The sequence below is a fragment of the Nematostella vectensis genome, chromosome 8, assembly GCF_932526225.1.
Source record: "Nematostella vectensis chromosome 8, jaNemVect1.1, whole genome shotgun sequence".
NCBI lineage: Eukaryota > Metazoa > Cnidaria > Anthozoa > Actiniaria > Edwardsiidae > Nematostella > Nematostella vectensis.
Window position 1 is genome coordinate 6,777,095 of NC_064041.1, and position 23,366 is coordinate 6,800,460.

The following is a 23,366-nucleotide window of genomic DNA, read 5'->3' on the forward strand; positions in this document are numbered from 1 at the left end:
TTACATGCATCCCATTTACAGCGAACATGAAGAACTAAGTGCAGCCCCACTATTCCGAACGACCTACCTGCATCCCGATGACAGCGAACATGAAGAACTAAGTGCAACCCCACTATTCCGAACGACTTACAAGCATCCCATTTACAGCGAACATGACGAACTAAGTTCAACCCGCCTATTCCGGACGGCTTACCTGCATCCCGATGACAGCGAACATGAAGAACTAAGTGCAACCCCACTATTCCGAACGGCTTACATGCATCCCATTTACAGCGAACATGAAGAACTAAGTGCAGCCCCACTATTCCGAACGACTTACCTGCATCCCATTTACAGCGAACATGAAGAACTAAGTGCAACCCCCACTATTCCGAACGGCTTACCTGCATCCCGATGACAGCGAACATGAAGAACTAAGTGCAACCCCATTATTCCGAACGGCTTACCTGCATCCCATTTACAGCGAACATGAAGAACTAAGTGCAACCCCCACTATTCCGAACGGCTTACCTGCATCCCGATGACAGCGAACATGAAGAACTAAGTGCAACCCCACTATTCCGAACGGCTTACAAGCATCCCATTTACAGCGAACATGAAGAACTAAGTGCAACCTCACTATTCCGAACGACCTTCCTGCATCCCGATGACAGCGAACATGAAGAACTAAGTGCAACCCCACTATTCCGAACGGCTTACCTGCATCCCATTTACAGCGAACATGACGAACTAAGTGCAACCCCACTATTCCGAACGACTTACAAGCATCCCATTTACAGCGAACATGAAGAACTAAGTGCAACCCCACTATTCCGAACGGCTTACCTGCATCCCATTTACAGCGAACATGAAGAACTAAGTGCAACCCCACTATTCCGAACGGCCTACCTGCATCCCATTTACAGCGAACATGAAGAACTAAGTGCAACCCCACTATTCCGAGCGACCTACCTGCATCCCGATGACAGCAAACATGAAGAACTAAGTGCAACCCCACTATTCCGAACGACCTACCTGCATCCCGATGACAGCGAACATGAAGAACTAAGTGCAACCCCACTATTCCGAACGGCTTACCTGCATCCCTATGACAGCGTACATGAAGAACTGCAGCATTATGAGTAAGGTGACGTAGGGCAAAGCCTTGAATGACCGCAAGAAAGTCCAAAGGAGAATCCTAATGGTGTATCCTTGTCGTAGGAGCTTAATGAGTCGAGCTGCGCGAAACAGACGGAACATACTCGGGTCGATAGGCATGTAGCTCTTTCCATTGTTACTGTTGGCCTGCTCGGACATGTGCTACAACAAGAAATAATCTATGTTTAGGTATAACAATAACAATGGAGAAGTTGATCGACATTCTGTAAGACACTTAGTGATCGGGAACTCACAGGATGAGAGCCCGTTAAGCCTGGTAAACAGAAACGAAAATCACATGGTCGTTGACTTACCGCGACAATTGTGAACGCCATGTCCAAAAGGCCTCCCAGAACGATAAAGAAATCAAATAGATTCCAGTAGTCGCGAAAATAATTCTGAGAGGACAAAACAAAGAATGATCGTTACTGGAGCACATTTCTTTATAAAAACACGAAAAGTAAACGAAAAGTCATCAACTATTTCAAACCGTTAAAGCGTCTCCAAACTCCCTAAGCTAATATATGCTTCCCAATTACCGTCATTCAAATGGATTTAGAGAAAAAAACACACGGCAAGCTGCTAAACTTAAATAAAGAAAGAAAATAGCAAAATAGAGGGGGGGAAAAGAAGAATAAAAGAAGATTAACAGAATAGCAAAAACTGTTGTATGTCGGTCCGTCTCCTCTGTTGTCTCTTTGTTCATCCGTTCATCTATCCGTCTGTCCATTTTTCCGTCTCTCTGTCTATCAGTACGTTTGCCTATACGTTTGTCCGTTTTTCCGTCTCTTTGTCCTTTCATCCGTTCGTCTGTCCACTTTTCCGTCCGTCCGTTCGTTCGTCTATCCGTCCCTCTTACCAGTCTGAGCGCGGTGATCTTGATGGCAGCCTCGAGGGTGAACATGGAGGTAAATGCGATGTTTAGGTATTGGCAAGCTTTCTCGTATTGATCAGACTGTCCATAGTACTAAACAAAAGAGACAAGAGACATGATAGTTCAATTTCTTATACTAGATAAGCTTGCTAGCCCTGCTCGGTTTATATATAGATCCCTGCTTGGTTTATCTTTACGACGATATTTGGATCACTTACACCCTAAGATCGGCGATTACCTGCATCATAAAACGATAATGAATCGAATCCGCTTACGCGTTACAAAAGCTACGACAATATATAGATTACTTACACCCTAAGATCGATAATATATCGATTACCTGCATCATAAGCACGACGATATATAGATTACTTACACCCTAAGATCGATGATATATCGATCACCTGTATCATAAGTACGACAATATATAGATTACTTACACCCTAAGATCGATGATATATCGATTGTCTGCATCATAAGCACGACGATATATAGATTACTTACACCCTAAGATCGATGATATATCGATTACCTGCATCATAAGCACGACAATATATCGATTACTTACACCCTAAGATCGATGATATATCGATTACCTGCATCATAAGCACGACGATATATAGATTACTTACACCCTAAGATCGATTATATACCGATTACCTGCATCATAAGCACGACGCTGTTGAGTGCGATGAGCACCATGATGAAGATGTCGAGGGGCCTGGAGGAGGCCACCAGCCACACTTTGTACTGAAAGCTGTGCTTGTTGCGCGGCATGTAGAACTGGGCTGGCTTGGCTGATAGTGCGAAATGGATGCAATCCCGCTAGAAAAATAATAAAAGAAAAATGATATTGGTACAGGGTGCCCAGATTTGCGGAATACAACCGCATGGACAGAGCAAAAAAATGGCATGAAATTGTACAATTCTCAATATATAAGCTCAAAATCCGCATACAAGGAGTTCCTCTGACCAAAAGCTCAATTCCAAATTTTAAAGAAATTTAGAAGATATGAAATTTAGATATGAGCGAGAAAAGTTGGCTTAATTTCTGATCAGAGGGCCGGACTTCTCCCTAAAAACGAGGAGAATTCATACTTTGAACATCTGAAAATTGCGCTTCAAGCCTCATATCTCGAAGACGAATCCATTAGAAAAAAAAACACTTTTTGATATGTTGGAGAAAAGACGGGCAGATAGATCCACATTCCCCACATCTTCCTACTCTTTGCGACGCGCGTGTGAAACCGAGGATAAAAGTATACTTTGCCATATTGGTTTCACGCGCGCGTCGCAAAGACTTTTGTGAAGATGTGGGGAAGCTTAAAACCGCATTGTCACCAGTTTACTTCCGGAGGTCCGACGGAAACCTCAACCGTTGAAAGACAAAAGAATCTATTTGAATCCGAAATATTTAACAGGCCATCCGCTCTAGATTATCAATCACAACCTCAAAGAAACTTGCAATACACACACTGCTTTTAATATTTTGAAATATTTTTCGCGTTTTCCGTTAAAAATCATCGGAGATTGTAACGTAATCGACCGGAAGTAAACTGGTGACATTGCGGCTTTAATAAGTAGACGAACGGAGAGACAGATAGAGGAATAGACGATCGGGCGGACATACAGACATACAATAGACAGACGCACAAGAAATCGAGTTTCTAGCTACGTCCGTGTTACACAGGGTCTGACCTGGTTCCTGTCCAGTTCGCAGTTAGAGATCTCTTTCTCGCCGAGGTCCTGGAAGGTCAAGATAATCAGGGCTACGAAGATATTCAAGAAGAAGAAAGAGAAGACGACCACGAAGCTGACGTAGAAGATGGCGTACTCCGTGCTGTAATCCTGGATAGGGCCTTTGTCCTTTTCGGTGGTGTCCATTGTCCGGTGCATCGCCCTAAACATCGGACAAATATTAATTGTCACTGGTTTTCGTGCACTTTAAAAAGAGACCTCGTCAGCCACACCTTTGTTATTGTTTTCATTAAATATTGGAAGGCACATAATTAGCTAAAATCTCTAAATAACGATCTAAAAACAAAGTTTGATACTGTTTTTTATACTAAATTTAATTTTAAATATCGCATTGGCTTCCCCATATCAGCCGATGGAAATGGATACTTTTTTCATACTTGATTCTTCCTAGGATGGCAAAATAGCGGCTGTTAAAAGTTCCTCCAACACTGTTTTCATGGATCACATTTTTTTATGCCAGTGATGTTTCTGTGCCATTTACAGTTTTAAGCTCGCCACCCAAATTTTACTGCTATATTATTATTATTCGGGCATATTTTGGTATGTTTTTACTTGCTTTAGATCTTGGCCAAAACTCTAGTTAAACCGGCTTAAAGTCTGGTACGCCCCTGCCTTCCTTTAAATATGCCCTAAAAATACAGTTGATGTTTGGCCGGATTCATACTACGCGCTCCTGTAGAATCTAATTGTCTATTTGTATCGACACAAATGCATTGGGTTCAATGTTGATTCAGACGTCGCACTAAATAATTCGCGCTCAATAGGTTGTGATTAGTACAAGTTGACTTGATGCTGAGTTTCTGTTGGAAGAAAAAATAAGGTTGCGAGTAGTTAAAGCTGACTTGATGTGGAGTTTCTGTTACACAAAATAAAACAAACATGCAGAAGCTCGACGTTTGAATCGGTGTCGTGCTTTTGCCGTGCAGCACGACTGGTGCAGCAGCGCTTAGTACCGCGCCGAACTTAAAGCCGCATTACCACCAGTTTACTTCCGGAGGTCCGACGGAAACCTCAACCGTTGAAAGACAAAAGAATCTATTACAATCCGAGATATTAAACAGGCCATCCGCTTTAAATTATCAATCACATCCTCAAACAAACTTCCAATAAACACACTGCCTTCAATATTTTGAAATATTTTTCGCGTTTTCCGTTAAAAATCATCGGAGATTGTTACGTTATCGACCGGAAGTTAACTGGTGACAATGCAGCTTTAATGTGGAGTTTCTGTTACATAAAATAAAACAAACATGCAGAAGCTCGACGTTTGAATCGGTGTCGAGCTTTTGCCGTGCAGCACGACTGGTGCAGCCGCGCTTAGTGCCGTGCTGAACTCAATTGATTCAGACGTCGAACTGTTCATGTGCGCAGATCCAAACAATTACATTCGGCACGGCAGGAGCGGTACGAATTGGGCGTTACTTACGTAGGCCAGCCCTCCCCTGTCGATGACGTATACAGCGTCAGCATAGCTTCTCCCACGTTGTCAAAATTCAGCTTGATCTTTTCCCATTTCCGCTCCTCGACCTGGTAAGGTGAGGAGTGGGTGAGAAATCCAGTAAATGACAAAGTCGCACGGGAAAGACGATCGTGTAATAATATCACTAGTTAAGTCTTAAAAAAACTGGTTTTGATATACCGTATACGTCGTAACAGTCGTCTAAAAAAGAAACCTCGCTACCATTTATGACTATATCGAAACACTCGATGGGACGACCTTAGCGAATGGTCGTTTCACGGTCATCAGAGATAGATATGGTTGTATCCCTGAAGACCGTGAACGACCGTGAAACGACCCTGCGGTGGAAAACTACACTCTATATCAATAGAACAAAAATGTTTTTGGAACTAAACTGGCGTATAAATAGAAATCAAATAAATGTCAAACAAAACGTTCGTTTTACCGTTGGCATTCCTACAGGTACACCATGCTTGTCGTATTTAAACTTGAAAAAATGACCCCTGAAAACAAACATAAAACTGTGTTAGGTTTCGCAAAATAACAAAATGCTATCTTTTGGGACAGCTTTTCTTTAAATATTTGGAAAAACCATCGATTTTAGAGTTCAATCGAAATCTCCCGAGAGAATAGCCCAATCTAGCTAGAATTACGACTCATTGCTTCACGAAAAGTTTCTAACCAAGGCCCTTGTACCTCTTCTTGTAAATCACGGCCCTGAATAAGTCTACGGGAGATTTGCTCATTGCTCTTTTCTAAGGCTAATGGCCTTGGGAAAATCTAATTTCATGTGCCATTCGAATGCAAATTATGTGCAAAGTCGAATCTGTCATGTTACGGTACATTTAAAAGACAGCGTAGCTAAGGTACATGTAAAGCGTTAGTCTTTGGCTTCCATCTTATTCAAATATAATACGATGATTAAAAAAAAATCATAATTTCAACACCTCCCGAAACAAATGCTTCTGAATTCATAAACTTTTAGTGCAAGTTTCCGGGTATTAAAAATTTTTTCTTCATAAAACACATAGTTCGGCAAAATTTGCTCTAGTGTATTCCGAGCTATTCCTCCCGTAGGGTATGGATGTTTTTTGAGACAGGAAAAATGGAATTTATTAGACACAAATCGGTCAAGCACACACTCTTTCTACTGTACTGCTTACTGGCATTCCTTCTCGTAGAGTTTGGCCTCATCTGTGCATTTCCAAAACTTCCCGTTAAAAAGTTGGACGCCGATGACGGCGAAGATTAGTAGGAAGAGGCCGGTGATCATCAGGATGTTGGCGACGTTCTTTACAGAGAACCACATGCAACGGAATACAGCCTAGGACAGCGTAATAGAAAAGAACTCAGAGAACAGTATGCAACGGAACACAGCCTAGGACAGCGTAATAGAAAAGAACTCAAAGAACAGTATGCAACGGAACACAGCCTAGGACAGCGTAATAGAAAAGAACTCAGAGAACAGTATGCAACGGAATACAGCCTAGGACAGCGTAATAGAAAAGAGTCAGAGAACAGTATGCAACGGAACACAGCCTAGGACAGCGTAATAGAAAAGAACTCAGAGAACAGTATGCAACGGAACACAGCCTAGGACAGCGTAATAGAAAAGAACTCAGAGAACAGTATGCAACGGAATACAGCCTAGGACAGCGTAATAGAAAAGAACTCAGAGAACAGTATGCAACGGAATACAGCCTAGGACAGCGTAATAGAAAAGAACTCAGAGAACAGTATGCAACGTAATACAGCCTAGGACAGCGTAATAGAAAAGAACTCAGAGAACAGTATGCAACGTAATACAGCCTAGGACAGCGTAATAGAAAAGAACTCAGAGAACAGTATGCAACGTAATACAGCCTAGGACAGCGTAATAGAAAAGAACTCAGGGAACAGTATGCAACGGAATACAGCCTAGGACAGCGTAATAGAAAAGAACTCAGGGAACAGTATGCAACGGAATACAGCCTAGGAAAGCGTAATAGAAAAGAACTCAGAGAACCACATGCAACGGAACACAGCCTAGGACAGCGTAATAGAAAAGCACTCAGAGAACAGTATGCAACGGAATACAGCCTAGGACAGCGTAATAGAAAGGAACTCAAAGAACAGTATGCAAGGGAATACAGCCTAGGACAGCGTAATAGAAAAGAACTCAGAGAACAGTATGCAACGTAATACAGCCTAGGACAGCGTAATAGAAAAGAACTCAGAGAACAGTATGCAACGGAACACAGCCTAGGACAGCGTAATAGAAAAGAACTCAGAGAACAGTATGCAACGGAACACAGCCTAGGACAGCGTAATAGGAAAGAACTCAGAGAACAGTATGCAACGGAATACAGCCTAGGACAGCGTAATAGAAAAGCACTCAGAGAACAGTATGCAACGGAACACAGCCTAGGACAGCGTAATAGAAAAGAACTCAGAGAACAGTATGCAACGGAACACAGCCTAGGAAAGCGTAATAGGAAAGAACTCTGAGAACAGTATGCAACGGAATACAGCCTAGGACAGCGTAATAGAAAAGAACTCAGAGAACAGTATGCAACGGAATACAGCCTAGGACAGCGTAATAGAAAAGAACTCAGAGAACAGTATGCAACGGAACACAGCCTAGGACAGCGTAATAGAAAAGAACTCAAAGAACAGTATGCAACGGAACACAGCCTAGGACAGCGTAATAGAAAAGAACTCAGAGAACAGTATGCAACGGAATACAGCCTAGGACAGCGTAATAGAAAAGAGTCAGAGAACAGTATGCAACGGAACACAGCCTAGGACAGCGTAATAGAAAAGAACTCAGAGAACAGTATGCAACGGAACACAGCCTAGGACAGCGTAATAGAAAAGAACTCAGAGAACAGTATGCAACGGAACACAGCCTAGGACAGCGTAATAGAAAAGAACTCAGAGAACAGTATGCAACGGAATACAGCCTAGGACAGCGTAATAGAAAAGAACTCAGAGAACAGTATGCAACGGAATACAGCCTAGGACAGCGTAATAGAAAAGAACTCAGAGAACAGTATGCAACGTAATACAGCCTAGGACAGCGTAATAGAAAAGAACTCAGAGAACAGTATGCAACGTAATACAGCCTAGGACAGCGTAATAGAAAAGAACTCAGGGAACAGTATGCAACGTAATACAGCCTAGGACAGCGTAATAGAAAAGAACTCAGAGAACAGTATGCAACGGAATACAGCCTAGGACAGCGTAATAGAAAAGAACTCAGGGAACAGTATGCAACGGAATACAGCCTAGGAAAGCGTAATAGAAAAGAACTCAGAGAACCACATGCAACGGAACACAGCCTAGGACAGCGTAATAGAAAAGCACTCAGAGAACAGTATGCAACGGAATACAGCCTAGGACAGCGTAATAGAAAGGAACTCAAAGAACAGTATGCAAGGGAATACAGCTTAGGACAGCGTAATAGAAAAGAACTCAGAGAACAGTATGCAACGTAATACAGCCTAGGACAGCGTAATAGAAAAGAACTCAGAGAACAGTATGCAACGGAACACAGCCTAGGACAGCGTAATAGAAAAGAACTCAGAGAACAGTATGCAACGGAACACAGCCTAGGACAGCGTAATAGGAAAGAACTCGCGCGTTGTATCAGATAGCACGTTTTTCGCATCTTATCTGCTTACTTTACAAAATTGTCAATTGGCCGAGTAAGTACGCAGCTGCTTTATCTCCTATTATCTATCTTATTATCTATTATCTTTGTTCTACAAAGGAGTTCTTTTGTCTCTATTCTTCTCGTTCTTTGTGTCGAGGTGCGGGTATTGTCCATTTGCCCAATCAAATTGCAGCTTGTAAGAGCTGCGTACTGACCCAATCGGCCACGGTAGCGCGCGTCGTATCAGATAGCACGTTTCCCGGCATCCTTCTTGGCTTACTTTACAAAACTGTCAAGGTGTCCACGGTAGCGTGCGTCGTAAAGTATACAAAGTACTAGCTTTAACTACACTCACCTGTAGCTTCTTGATCTTGTGCACGCTCTTGAATGGACGCAACACACGGACGACTCGGAGTGCCTTTATCCATGAGGCAGCGAGTCCAGCGTGGACATCGTTTTTACTAACAAACCAAGAATTCAGCGCCACGTCAGAAAGATAAATATGTGTGGAATGTTTATTGTCTTCTGACGAATCAGACCTGAGAATTCAGACACTGAGACTTGTTGACACATGTTTCTAGTTGACTGTTTGAATATCTCGTGAGTGATGGGTCGGAACATACATTCCATACATATTTCCGTGTTCACGGTTTTCAACTATAGATGCGATGTAATTATGACCCGGTAAGGGAAAACGTACAACAAGCCAAAAAAGTTATTGGCCACTCCGGAAGATTTAAAACCTTTTTTTCTTAAAAAGAAACGCTTATCAATATCCTGAGAGATCGATCTGGCTAGGAATGTTACAAACAATGTTAGGAAGATCAATCTTTAAATAATCTTCCTCTAGATAAAAAAATTAATTGCATAGGTCGTCACGAGTTGATAAAAGTAATAAAACAGTCCATGGCCTGCCTGCTTTATCATAGGGTTTCCGTTTCGATCTAGAATTAGCTACCACTTTCTCAAAAAAGACGAGATAGTTGTATAACCGCTGACTAACTTACGAAAGCACTAGGGACGCAATGTTGCAGATGACGACGATGGCATCGATGATGTTCCATGTGTTCCTCAGATAAGCGCCTTTATGAAGTATGAGCCCAAGATCCACGACCTGACATTAAGCAAGATGAGGATGAATGAGGCAACATAAAAAGCAAAAAAGGTTTAACGTATATGTATAGAAGATAGGGTCCTCAGAGGGGAAAACCGGAAACAGGATTCGCAGTTATTTTAGGAACTGAATTTGGGAACTGAAAGCGATTTTTTTAAGGTTTCTAGAGCTGAGTGTTATTCCAGGAACGGAAACGGTATTTGCGAGAAACAGCGACCGGGAAGACGAGATCGGAAAACCAAGCGGACTCAAAAGAAGAAAGTAGCAGACTGACCTTTACGACGACTTCGAAGGCGAAAATCGCGGTAAAAACACAGTCAAAATACCACAGAATCTGAAGCGAAGAACCGATTCAAATTAGATGACAAAAATAACTACGGCTTCCATTCACATTAAGTTTGGCATCCTTATTTCGTGGCACGACGTCCCGTAGCGGGTCCTCGGCTGCTATCGTAAACTTTTCGGGTTATGCTCGTGAGTACCCGAACTTACATTATTTCGTGGCGCGTCGTCCCGTAGCGGGTCCTCGGCTGCTATCGTTAAGCTACTGAGGCCGATGACAACAAGCATTGCGGTGTCAAAATGCGCCAAATTGACAATAGAATGACACAGTTTGCGAAACCTGGGAAACAAACGGTGAAGTTTAAATACTCGATTTGGCTATCCGAGAAACACTTCTTTGTCGATGCTACAATACATGTCGCTGTGCAGGCGACATGTATCGCGCGACATGTCGCCTAGCTTAACCAGGCCTTGAAGATAGAGTTCTAAGACGCTAAATATTTGAAATAAAAGGTAATCTTTCTACTGAACGTACTACCAAAATATATAAATATTTAAAAGTGTATAAAATATACATAAAAGTTTAAACATGAAATAATATCAATGGGTAATAGCTGGTGTGTTTAAGTCGATCACTGAAAAGGAACAATCTGGAGTATTACTCTTAATAACATACAAACGAGGGATTAAAGGACACGTTGGGAGATTTAGCGCATCTAGACCATGCTGCCTTTTCTTGCTGTTACTCGCGCAATGCGCACGTTTCAGATACCATATTTGAAACACATAACAACCTATCCTTCTGTAATAGCTACGACTTATTCGATTTTTAATAGTGTTGTTATTTTTAATAATATTGCGATAAAAGTAAACTCCCTATCATTGCTTCTAAGGCCTCAAAATATGATATCTGAAACGTGCGCGAATTACAGCAAAAAGGGCAGCTTGGAACTTTTTTCGAGTTACCTTAAGGTACTTCATAGAAAACAGATTTGATCAATGTTAGACATGTGCCTTGTAAGTAAACAAGAGACCATGATATAAGAGAACGAATCCCCGTGGCCCGTGATAACGTCCAAGAAAGCTATTTCTAGATTACACAAGCTTGTCAATCACAGCATCCATACATGGTTCGTCGCGCCATATTTGGTTATGGGCACCACGAGCTAGTACAATTTTACACCAATTTTTTTCCCTCTGCACTTCTTTACTTCGTTCGCTACCTGTTTTTATCCTTTTAGCTTCTCTTCAAGGCTCATGATCACAATGCTACTCATGGGGTGGTTTCCTGTCATCTGTTAAGTTATCTAATGTTCAGTTATCTAAATGTTATATAAATAATTAAACGGGAAGACGTCGGGGAGACGGTGAATTTGGAGTTCATTCAAGATGCATCGTGCAGACTCCTTAAAAGTTCTTTTTCTTTGCAATTCGGTGAGATAGAATACCTAGGCATTCTCAGAGTCTATGTTATGTATTTTAATACAAGAAGGCCTTTATTTTTCTTTGATTTATAACATTTTTAGATGAATGAACTTTTTCACGCACATGTTCAGAAATCATGTCACTCAAGAAACCCTTGTCACTGGAATAAGATCTACTTCATTATAAAAACTTGAAATCTTTTATTTGTAATATCGGTGTGAATATAATGGTATTAAGTTATGAGTGTATCTTTTTCATTAAAAGGGAATTGGAAGAGAATTGTGTTTTGTAAACACAGATTTACGATTGATTGTTGTGTTATAATTTGCGAATCAGCAGTGAAAACTTTTACTGGGAAAGTTGATCCCAGAGCCTAAAATCACGCACTTTATGCATTTCAATGAAACGGTTGATTGGCTCCAGCCTACTCTATGGAAGATCATTTTTACAGCGTTCGTAAAAAAGGAAGGTATTTTCGGTCAAAAAGATTTCCGAAACATCCCTTGCCGGACCACATTGCTCAAAATGTGATCGCGCGTAAGACTCATGTTGCTAGGAAACGTGAGCACTAACCAATCAGAGACGTATCTAAAAATAGCTGCTTGTTGTAAAGATAGTTTTGACGAACGTCATCATTAGAACATACCCTAATACGGGGGATTCGTTCTCTTACATCATGGTCTCTTGAAGTAAATTATCAATTCTACAAACCCGTTGTCTGGGCCAAAGATAAACAGCGTCCTTGTTCTAATGACTTGGACCGTCTTTAAGCCACGCCTCCTTCTGTTACCCAGACGACCACCGTGTAAAACATTCATGAAGTTTTTAGCAGTGATTGGCTGGTCGTCTTCTTCTGAAAAAAGAGCCGATGTCAAGCAATGAAGTACCGGCTTTTCAGTAATTCACACCATTAAAAAAAAAAAAAAATCTTCACAGCTTCTGTAAATCAAAGGCAATATTTCTTTTACTTCTTTATTGGATGACTCACAAATTTACCTCAAAGCAGCGTTGAAAAACCAGAAGTGTAACACATCGTTTAAAAGCTGTTTTATACAGCACGATTTAGTCGAATGCGACCTGCCTACGACATGTCTAAGCCCTGAATTACACTACGACTTTCGTAGCCGGACGTCCACGTAGCGGAACCGAAGGCCGACTCTACGACTCGAGTTGTAGGGTTGTTGCAGGCAAGTCACAAACGACTAAATCTCGCTGTCTAATTCAGCCTATGAAAATGATGACGATAGCTATACTGGAGGTGATGGTGATAATGACAATAATGATGACAATAACGTTGATGGTAGGGTTGAGGTTTATGATGATGCTCGATCCAGAATTGTTGCTGCATCTATTCTCACCATCGTCGTCTTCCTCGTTCTGTTTGCTATCCTTTTTGTCGGTAGTTCGGCGTCGTCCTCCTCTCCTCTCTCTCACCCTTCGCTTCCGAGTGGACCCGTCACCTGTATCCGACTGTCCGCCGTCCGGACCATCCTCATTTATCCGGTTTTCTGTCTGATTTTCTTCTAGGCGGTAGAGCTGGATTTTCTTTCCAAGAGCCTGTAAAGAAAGTATCATTCAACAAAATCCTTCTTTTTTTCTTTCCAAATGCCGGTAAAAAAAAGTATAATTGAAAAAAGCATTTTCTTTACATACCGCAGAAAACCGTCTATCTGTTCTTCTGTTGCCAACGTTTCTGGAATACAAATCAAAGAGGGGACTCTAAGAGGGAACTTGTCTCTGGACGAAAGACAATAGACTAGCAGGAGCGTTGACTATATATGGAATGAAATCTGGGTTTTAATGTTTTCCTTAGGCTGGAGTTAACAGAACCTGATCATCATTGGCGTTCTCATTTACTTAAATTTTAAATATTCTGCGAATTCTCGCCGACTAAATCGCCTTCTAGCTTCCGTTATTTTAAATCCTCGAGCGTTTTTATTGGCCAGCACTGAAATGGTTCCAAATGACGCCACTCTCCGCAAGGCGCTGTCTAACGAAAAAGCACCAAAGTAATTCCGTTTGAATGATGGGCTTGCCAGTTTGAATTAATTGATGTGTAGAGTTCGCAGCAATTGGAAATAAATAAACTATATAATAAAAAAATATCCATTATTCGTGTAATCTTTCTTTTCCTAAAGCACATGGCAGGGTTTTGACCTCAAACCTTGATAGATGCTTCCACAGGGACAAACTGTTCTATTATACTGCGCGGGTTACGCAGCCATGTTAGACAAATAAAACACTAAAAACAACACTGTCGGTTCTATTTCTAAACAGTTAAACTGTTTTCTTCTGTACGAGTAAAACACAAAATACAAAATGTTTATCAGTTTAAACCAATGACCACTCAAAGCTACAGTCAAGCAAAATGTAAAATGTCAGGTGCGAAGCCAAGACTTACTGAGGGGGTGAGTGTGGGGGGGGAGGGTGCGAAGCCAAGACTTACTGAGGGATGGGTGTTGGGGGGGGGGGGGAGGGTGCGAAGCCAAGACTTACTGAGGGGGTTGGTGTGTGGGGGGGGGGGGAGGGTGCGAAGCCAAGACTTACTGAGGGGGGGGGGTATAAAAAAGAAACAGCAAATAAGCGCAATTCTAATATCATAGGAATGCATCGTGTGATAAGCAATTGTCACTGATTGGCTGCCGGTAGAGGTATGGGGGGGGGGGGGGTGGTTGTACTCCACTCTAATATATATATATATATATATATATATATATATATATATATTCTTTACCCGAACCCTAACAGTAACTAAAGTGAACCATATATGAAAAATCTACATCACCACTACAACCGACAACCGCGCAAAAAATGCACTTAGGCAACTTAGCTTACGGTGGTCCGTCGAATTCAAGTTGGTCGCCATTCGCCTGTTTGTTGTCACGGACGAAGTTTTTGATAGCAAGTACTACGGGAATGGGTTTAGCTTTCCGCCATTTGCTCTGCCGCAAGTCCGTCTCTGCCGGGGGAGGGGGAGGCAAGAACTTCTCGTGGTGCTCAGATTTCTTGCGTTCTTTTAATTCCTCCTCCTGCTCTTCGTCTTGGGTGAGAATTTGGGCGTTTGCTAAGTTGTCCACGGCGATAGCCAAGAAGACGTTTAAAAGCGTGTCTAAGGATGAGTCAAGGATTCCGTACACTTCGTGCAAGTTCTTGCCTTTTAAAGTGATTCAAATCACTAACGTTCGTAGGTTCGCTGTAAGATTATGATAAGATTTCATGACGATGATGATGATAATGAGGATGGTGGTGATGCTATTTTAGATGTGATAATTGTAGTGATGATAAAAGTGGTGGTGATGATATTCTAGATGATATTATAGTTATAGTGATGATAATGGTGGTGATGATGATTTTCTAGTTGTTATTATAGTTGTAGTGATGATGATGATGGTGTTGGTGATGATGATATTTCAGATGTTGTAATAATTGTAGTGAAGATAATGATGATGATGATGGTGGTGGTGATGGTGATATTTTAGTTGTTATTATAGTTATAGTGATGATGGTGGTGGTTGTGGTGATGATTATATTTTATATGTTGTGGAAATAATGAAATAATGGTAATATGTCTACCAATCTATTTAAGCTCATAAAAGTTCTTCAAGGCAGCTTTTACGAAATATAAAATAAACGAGGATACAATTTCCAACAATGACGAGAAGCACAAAATATAGGCTGACAACCAGGCCCCACGTAGTTTTAGGGCCTCCGTACGCCATAATGCCGTAACTCATTACGCTGTTCCAGTCTTCTCCGGTAAGAATCTGCCAAAGAAATCCTGATTATTCTTTAAAACGCATTTGACACCTTAGTCTCTTGCGCAGCCATTTAGTGTCATTCTCGAGTCCCTGAAAACAAGGTCGGCAGCGCAGGAGACTATAGACACGTATGGGTACTCGTAAAGAGCAGCAAGCTAGATGATCTTGGGGAATTCCAGGAAATAAAGGCGGGATCCCATATGTCGTAGCCCGCGTTGCATCATGGGTAACAAATAAATTGCAATCTCTGTCTTTGCAAATCATGCAGGAGTTTAGATTTAGAAAATAAAAGAAACGTTAAGTTGTCTTGTCACAAATTTGAATTTCAGCGAATAAAGTAAACATCTCCAGGTTTTGAAGTTGTGCCAGTGAACATGGCCAGGATTCAGTAATTTACACGTCACCCAAGAATGACTGCGGGTAAATGGAACTTGGTTTCTTGAGCGCAATCATTATGGTGTATATAAAAAAAGGAAGACAATAAAAGGTTGGCTTCGAGAATCCATGTGTCGTTACCCGCAGTGGTTCATGGGTAGCGAAAAAACGGCTGAATCCTTGTATCCGAAAGCAAAAGAACATAAACAAGAATTCTACAGCCTTTAAAACCTGGATTTTTATTTAATGTACGCTTTTTTGCTTATTTACTTGGTACCCATGAAGCACTGCAGGTTACGATACACAGATTCTCCGAGTGAAACCGCTTATTTGAAATAGGTGTACAACTATTAAAAAAAACTTTGTCAACGCAAATGGCAAATGGTAATTGCTAAATGGCAGTTCTGCTATACAATAGCATGGGGATATTTTTACCGGTTCGCCGACAATCGGTTCCCCGACATTCCTAGACGTTTCGCCGGCAACCCTGGACATTTCGCCGACAACCCTTGACGTTCCGCCGACAATCCTGGACGTTCCGCCGACACGTTTTATTGCAGCATAGATTACTACAAACATTGTATAATTATAAATAATCATACCCATAGGAGGCGATGGGTCTAAGAACCGCCATTTGCCAATTCCATTCGCTCGGGCAAATTTTTTTTAAAAGGGATAAAGTGTCAATCTTGTATTACGTTTTCGAAACATTACCTGAAAAACCGTTAGCATGGCGTTTGGAAAGTTATCAAAGTTGGTTCGGGGATTCTTCGTCTCACCAATAAATCTACAGTAAGAAATGGAAATGATGTTCACTAGCATTCCATCAATAGTAAATGGTCAACAATTTACATTTTGTTGAGAGATAAAACGAGAAAATTAACAAAAAAATAGGGAGCTTGCACTAAGAGATCACGTGACTTTTGGGTGGCAAATTCAAGCCAAAATAAACACAGAAATAACTGCGCCCGTCATGCCAGAGAACGACGAAAAAATAAAATGTTTAAATAGAAATAAACACTTTCTAAAGTAATAAACTACCTGGCTTTATTCGTAAGTGCTTAATAAGTTGGTTTCTGTTGCTGTTGCCAATAATAGCCTGAGCGCGCGCGAGTTTTTCATTCAATTAGTCATGTGATCTCTTAGCGCAAGTACCCTGGCTATTGAGTACAAAAATGCCCAAAGCTGGGTACTTACTTTCCACCAAAGATCTGCATTCCAAGCAGCGCGGATATGAGTATAAACAGGAATAACAGGAATATCAAGCTCATAATGGACTTGATGCTGCTGACCAATGACGTTGCGAGATTTCGCAAAGACTTCCAGTGTCTACGACATACGAATAAGATATTTTTTTCAATAGTCAGGCCAAGGCAATACCATGATGCAACCTTTTTATTGGCCCTTTTAATGCAGCAATATATTTAAAGCCTTGTAGTAGGAGGTTCGGTAAAATATATATAAATGTTAATCATCGTAAAGGCTTTTTCTAATGATAAAAACAGCAATTCAAATAAAGTGGGAAGAGTGGAAATGCATATTGAAAACAGTGGCGCTACAGAAGTCAGGGTCTCTATATAAAGCAAAGGCCCTATATAGGGCGGGGGTCTAAATAAAGCAAGGCCCTTTAAAAGGCAGTACCCCATATAAAGGCCCTTTATAGGACAGGGGTTCTATATAAAGCAAAGGCAATATACAGGGAAGGGATCTATATAAAGTAAAGGCCCTAAATAGGGCAGGGCTCTATATAAAGCGAAGGACCTAAATAGGGCAGGGCTCTATAAAGCAAAGGACATATATAGGGTGTGGGTTCTATATAGGGCCAAGGCCCTATATAGAAAAGGTACTAGCTTTAAATAAAAGGTACTAGCTCTAAATAAAAGGTACTAGCTTTAAATAAGACAGGGGTGTATAATGCACGGGTCCTACTAAAAAGGGGGGTCTATAAATTTCAGGGGCTCTTATATAAGGCACGGATCCTATATAAAGCATGGGTTCTATATAAGGACCAAATAGGGGTTAGCGATACGCACCTGGTGACTTTAAACACTCTAAGCAATCTGACGCAACGCAGCACACTCAGACCCAGATTGATCTTCTGATCTAATACTGCATCCAGCACAGCCTCTACGAGACCAGAACACACGACCTGCGAATATTATGACAATCAGACCCAGAATCTTCTGATCTAATACTGCATCTAGCACGGCTTCTACAAGACCACCTGCGAACATTATAGGAATCAATCCACTGCGTGAAAATAAATGCGCCACGTTTATATTATCTCTCCTGCCATCGACAACGGCATATTGAAGTCATATCATTCACAAAGCCCTCGCGATGCGGCTACCTTGATTAGATACTGAATAAGCAGCCATTTCAAATAAGTTTACTCTCCTCAAACGTAAGCAATCGCGTTCGAATTTCTTTTTATTATGCACCACTACCACAGGAGTCCCGTTTACATTTTATCTGCCCTTTTCCCTTGACTAGTTGAAAGTCACTTTAATCCTAGGAAGCCTGTTAACTTATACCCTCCCCTCCACGACCTTAAAAACCCAACGGGAGAACCCCACCTTCTCGTTACTACACCATCCTCGCCCGATTCCAGTTACCACACACAATAAGGAGGTCCCGCACCCCTGACACTGAATCGCAGGACCTGAACTTACCACGCAGTCGAAAACATTGAAGCTCGATGAGAAATACACATCGAACCCTAACGAGTACATCTTTAATACCATCTCCAGCGTAAATATTGCGAGGAAAACCTTCTCCGCCTTGTCTGGTAGGGAAAGATAAAAGAAAAATGAAAAAAGCATGGCTTCTGTTGTGTACATTTTTATAAAACAAGGTCGTTCCTTATCTGATCATTATCTACTCCTCATAGCTATCTCGTATTTCTACTTCGTGCATTTTTTAAACATCTCGAGCGTAAATATTTTGTTAGGAAAACCTCCGCCTTGTTTGGTAATGAAAAAAAAATAAAATAAAAAAAGTTCTAAGCAATGTGGCTACCGTTGTGTACACTTTTATTAAAAAAAGTCCATCATTATCTGATATTTAATCATCATCTACTCCTCATAGCTACTAACTATTTCTACTTCACGTGCATTTACTCTCCCCCCTTTTCCCTCCGCCAAAACTGCCAGTAACCAGCTACAAAATCTCTTACCTTGAAATTCATCTAACCATATAGGTTGGTTATAATGTTCTGTAGCTAGCGATATTGTATTGAGGAAAACACATATAAGCACAGTCCAGTAAAACCACTGAGACTTGACAGATTTTCTAATAAGTAGCTTCAAGCGTTGCTGTTCGATAGAGAACCGATCCATACAACTTTGTCTGAAAAACAAAATAAAAAAGATTCAGGGTCACGCAAGTCGGGTTAAAGGTCATGCATGTGGGGTTCATTGTCACGCAAGTCGGTTCAGGGTCATGCAAGTCGGGTTCAGGGTCACGCAAGTCGGATTCATGGTCACGCAAGTCGGATTCATTGCCACGCAAGTAGGTTCAGGGTCATGCAAGTCGGGTTCAGGGTCACGCGAGTCGGATTCAGGGTCACGCAAGTCGGATTCAGGGTCATGCAAGTCGGGTCCAGGGTCATACAAGTCGGGTTCAGGGCCATGCAAGTCGGATTCTGGATCACGCAAGTCGGGTTAAGGGTCATGCAAGTCGGATTCAGGGTCACCCAAGTCTGGTTCAGGGTCACGCATGTCGGATTCAGGGTCATGCATGTCGGGTTCAGGGTCACGCATGTCGGGTTCAGGGTCAAGTTCTGTGGGGCACAAAGAAAAACTAAGATAACCACTACAGGTGTCTATATGCACTCACTTCAGTCTATCGTTTGATGTTTGATTGGTAGAAGTATCTTGACTTATGACTTGAGCCTGTGATTCAGTATCAGCGGTTACCGTTGATATACTTTCTCGACGCGACTTTTCACGTATTAAAATTTCATCTAAAACGGGAAACAAACAACAACCTTTAAATCTCATGCGTATTGTTTAATGGGGTGAAACAAGCAGCTAAACGGGCGTTTTACAACCTGAATGAAACTTTGTCTCGCAAAAAATATTTTGCTTTAAGGAAATAAAGTTGCCGAAAGTAAACGTCCATCCTACGTTTTCAAGAATATTTGATTCTTGTTGCTCGTAAAGGAGATTTGTTTGTTGCAAAATTAACCCTGGCTTCGGGAGCTTGTGATTGGCTAAGACAGATACAAACTTGTTGCGAGACAAGTTATGATGTATCGGTTGGTAAAACACAAATATCAATATCATCAATATAAATCGATAATTTTTCCGCACTTCCTTTGTAATTTTTACATAGGTTTTTGTATATTTAAGCTTTTTAAAATATTTTCTATTTTTTTATTATATAATAACTAAAATATTGACATACAAGAAAGTGCCTAGTACCTCAATTAACCGTAAGGTTTTCTAGTTAAGTACTAGTCATGTAATTTATTTTTCCCCGTAGCTTTCACACAACACTACACAAATGCAGCAAGCGAAAAAAAATGAATAGGAATATAAAAGAAAAAAAATTCCTAAATCTCGTTTTTCAACAATGTTGCTAGACAATATCTATTTTTTTTTGCTCATTTTAACACCCTGTCATTACGATCTAATTATCCCAAATGGGAATTACTTACCAGCTTTGGTTATCCAGTCCAGATAGCCGGCTACCTGTCTGTCCAACTGTTGCTGTCTCCGGACCTTGAAAAACGCTCTTCTGGTTTCTACCCTTTCTCTCTCTTTGGCAAATTCCCTACAAAAAATAAAAACAGAATAAAAACAATAACATATTGTCATCAAATTCAGGTTAAATAACAATGATCAGAATCCGTTGATGTCTACGATAGGTCATTTGCATAACGCTCCCAAAATAAAAGGTAATAATTATCTATACATTCCCTGATGAAAGGAAAACAGATTCGCTAGACGGTCTAGCCAATCAATAACCTTCCCTTTCTCACGTGACTGGCAATCTAACCAATCAGTGATCTTTGCTTACCTGATCGCACTGTGACAACTGACAGAGGGCTCAAGTATTCAGGCAAAGATTGCAATGCCCCGGTTCGCATAATCACGTGTTATGATATTCTCCTTGAATTATTTTAAGTAGTTAAACAAAAAAGGAGATGCTCTAATCGTTATTGCGTGATAATATGCGTAACAACTTTTCAGCAGCATATTGAAATAAAGGAAATAGTACGTTGAATTACAATGATATTCGTGAATCCTTTACAAATGTATTTTTGAACATGTTTCAATATCTATCTACGCTAAAGAGAAGAATTAATCAAGGAATATAAAATACCTTGATAGTATAACTCCGTTTAAAGAAATATATAATTTTACTCCAAATAATTGTGCAGGTATAGATCTGAGTATCGATCACGTGACACTTACCCGCTGAGGACTCCAAGAACTAAGTTGAGCATAAAAAACGAACCAATCACAATCAACGACACGAAATATACAGAGTACAAGTAGCCGTCCCTGTCGATTGCTTCAAATGTCTGCAAAAAAAAAAAAAAAAAAAAAAAAAAAAACACTAGAATACAAAAACATCTTAATCACACAGCACTCCTGTACAAATTTCCGTATCCTCTACTTGAAAATTAATAGTCATCGCTTAAAGCGAGGCGCATGCTACTGGCACCGCGTAAAAAAATGCGAAGAGTCCAAAAAACTGAGATTTATTTAGATATACCCGATTAATGGCAGTCTCGCTTATAATCGAGTGCCTGAATACTATATAAATAGATAGTCAAACATTTAAGGATAGCTTATGAAAAGGAACCAAAAATATTTTAAACAGGCACTTTTTTTTTAAACTAATATTCTTTGTAATACTTAATGCAGAGATTCGGCTAAACGTGACTCACGTGACTCAGGTGACCTATAAGGTTTGGCAAGCTATTTACGCAGCCCTCAGGGAAACCATCCTGAGCTTTACCACGGGACTTCATGGCTTCTACAAAATTTTTTATTTGGTATAAACCAGCCTGCTAAGGCTCTCATTTTGGGTTAATCGGAAATGCTTTGTTCTTAAACATTGGGAGGGCCGTGGTTCACTATGGCCGACCCAGTGCTCCTCGTCCCTCTGCTCGGCACAATAATTCCCAACGGTCGAGAACAAAATATAGCCCCAAATGAAGGCGGGAAAGGGATAACACCTACGATAAAAAGTACTCACAGAATACATGATACCGGTCCAGCCTTCCATGGTAATACACTGAAACACTGTCAACATACTGAGGGCGATGTTATCAAACGTGGAGATCCCATTGTTCGGTCCCACCCAGAACTCGTCGCATATCGGATAGTCTCCGGAACATTGTCGGCCGTGAAAAACCTGACGAACGCCGAAATAAGGTCCTTTGTCACACGGCGATGGCCCAGGAGTCATCTCCATAACACCTGCAAATGGAAATAATCAACAGTGAAGGTATGTTGATCAAGCATGCTTGAAAATCTAGAGATTTCGACCTCGAAAGGCAGATAATAAGGCCTTAGGCATCGCCCGCAAAGACTGCTGGGTCACATGAGGGAGAGAGGTGCAACTGACCAAGTTATGAAAAACCGTCGTACGGAATAACGGTAATTTATGCAGCTATGCTAATAGAGTGGCTATTCTGAGCTTGTATCTAGCTCTTGGTGATTTTCCCGTCTCCGTTTTCTTCTCTAGAGGCGGCTTATAACAACGGAAGGTGCAAGGATAAGATGGACATAGTGCAGAAGCGCCTCTAACGGTGGCTTGTCACTTCTGGTTTTGGAGAAATGACTGAAACTACCCTCCCCCCTCCCCCATCGCCCTCCCCCATGTAGCTTATTATGCGCCTACCGCTTGGGGTTCACAATTGTGAAAAAGAACGGAAGATGAAGCATACCGGCTTGTTCAAGCAGACATACCTGAACTATTTCTGAAGCATGTCGTATGGAATTGCTTCATTAAGAACTCTAGCCCGATGATTGCATAAATAACGATAACAAATAAGACAAGAAGGGCAATCTGCAATAAAGGCACCATGGCCCGGCCAATGGACTTCATGACGACCTGTAAGCCTGAGATAACAAACAAACATTGTAGTATTTATGTATGTTAAGAACCTTGAACATTACGTGTTGGGCTGCCTGTGTTATGTTTATTGTTGTACAGCGGTTTTACTCCATAGAATCTCTAGGGGCAGCCATCTTGCTTAGTTTTCGGTTTAGTTTTACAAGCTGTAGGTTTATGTTGATTAAAGCCTCAGTTTAGAGGCATACCTTCTACTACAAACATTACTACATTCTAATCATAGTGTAAGTATGGTCACGATACGTCAGGATATAATTGCGAACTGTGTACGGTATTTAAAATTTGCTGTTCAGTCCTTAAGGCCCGGTCACACGTACTAGACTTTTCGGCTGCAACTTGTTTCGCAAAAAAAAAAAAAGAAAATCTTGCAGGTCGCAAGCGCCATGTCACACGTGAAGTTTTTCCTGCGACTTGAAGTAATTTGTTGCAGAAACTGTTGTAGAAAAAAGGTTGCAAAG

General features: G+C 41.1%; 1 protein-coding gene across 5 annotated transcripts in view; it reads right to left on the bottom strand.

Annotated features, from left to right (window-relative positions):
• LOC5515227 (voltage-dependent N-type calcium channel subunit alpha-1B-like) overlaps window positions 1-23,366 on the bottom strand; it is a 51,460-nt gene that overhangs the window by 13,463 nt on the left and 14,631 nt on the right. For 4 of the 5 annotated variants that reach the window (XM_048731044.1, XM_048731045.1, XM_048731046.1 and 1 more), the window contains 27 exons: window positions 22,743-22,895; window positions 22,027-22,250; window positions 21,237-21,346; window positions 20,477-20,592; window positions 19,654-19,780; window positions 18,992-19,164; window positions 18,489-18,601; window positions 17,850-17,965; window positions 17,014-17,145; window positions 16,531-16,603; window positions 15,324-15,447; window positions 14,519-14,792; window positions 13,337-13,376; window positions 13,042-13,240; window positions 12,395-12,536; window positions 10,469-10,598; window positions 10,251-10,310; window positions 9,870-9,976; window positions 9,218-9,323; window positions 6,392-6,552; window positions 5,674-5,731; window positions 5,196-5,296; window positions 3,710-3,911; window positions 2,672-2,836; window positions 1,997-2,104; window positions 1,452-1,535; window positions 1,078-1,299 (listed from right to left, as the gene is read on the bottom strand). In XM_048731044.1, the coding sequence (XP_048587001.1) occupies window positions 1,078-1,299; window positions 1,452-1,535; window positions 1,997-2,104; window positions 2,672-2,836; window positions 3,710-3,911; window positions 5,196-5,296; window positions 5,674-5,731; window positions 6,392-6,552; window positions 9,218-9,323; window positions 9,870-9,976; window positions 10,251-10,310; window positions 10,469-10,598; window positions 12,395-12,536; window positions 13,042-13,240; window positions 13,337-13,376; window positions 14,519-14,792; window positions 15,324-15,447; window positions 16,531-16,603; window positions 17,014-17,145; window positions 17,850-17,965; window positions 18,489-18,601; window positions 18,992-19,164; window positions 19,654-19,780; window positions 20,477-20,592; window positions 21,237-21,346; window positions 22,027-22,250; window positions 22,743-22,895 (3,620 nt within the window). The remainder of the gene's footprint in view (window positions 1-1,077; window positions 1,300-1,451; window positions 1,536-1,996; window positions 2,105-2,671; window positions 2,837-3,709; window positions 3,912-5,195; window positions 5,297-5,673; window positions 5,732-6,391; window positions 6,553-9,217; window positions 9,324-9,869; window positions 9,977-10,250; window positions 10,311-10,468; window positions 10,599-12,394; window positions 12,537-13,041; window positions 13,241-13,336; window positions 13,377-14,518; window positions 14,793-15,323; window positions 15,448-16,530; window positions 16,604-17,013; window positions 17,146-17,849; window positions 17,966-18,488; window positions 18,602-18,991; window positions 19,165-19,653; window positions 19,781-20,476; window positions 20,593-21,236; window positions 21,347-22,026; window positions 22,251-22,742; window positions 22,896-23,366) is intronic. The other variant, XM_048731047.1, reaches the window with a different exon arrangement.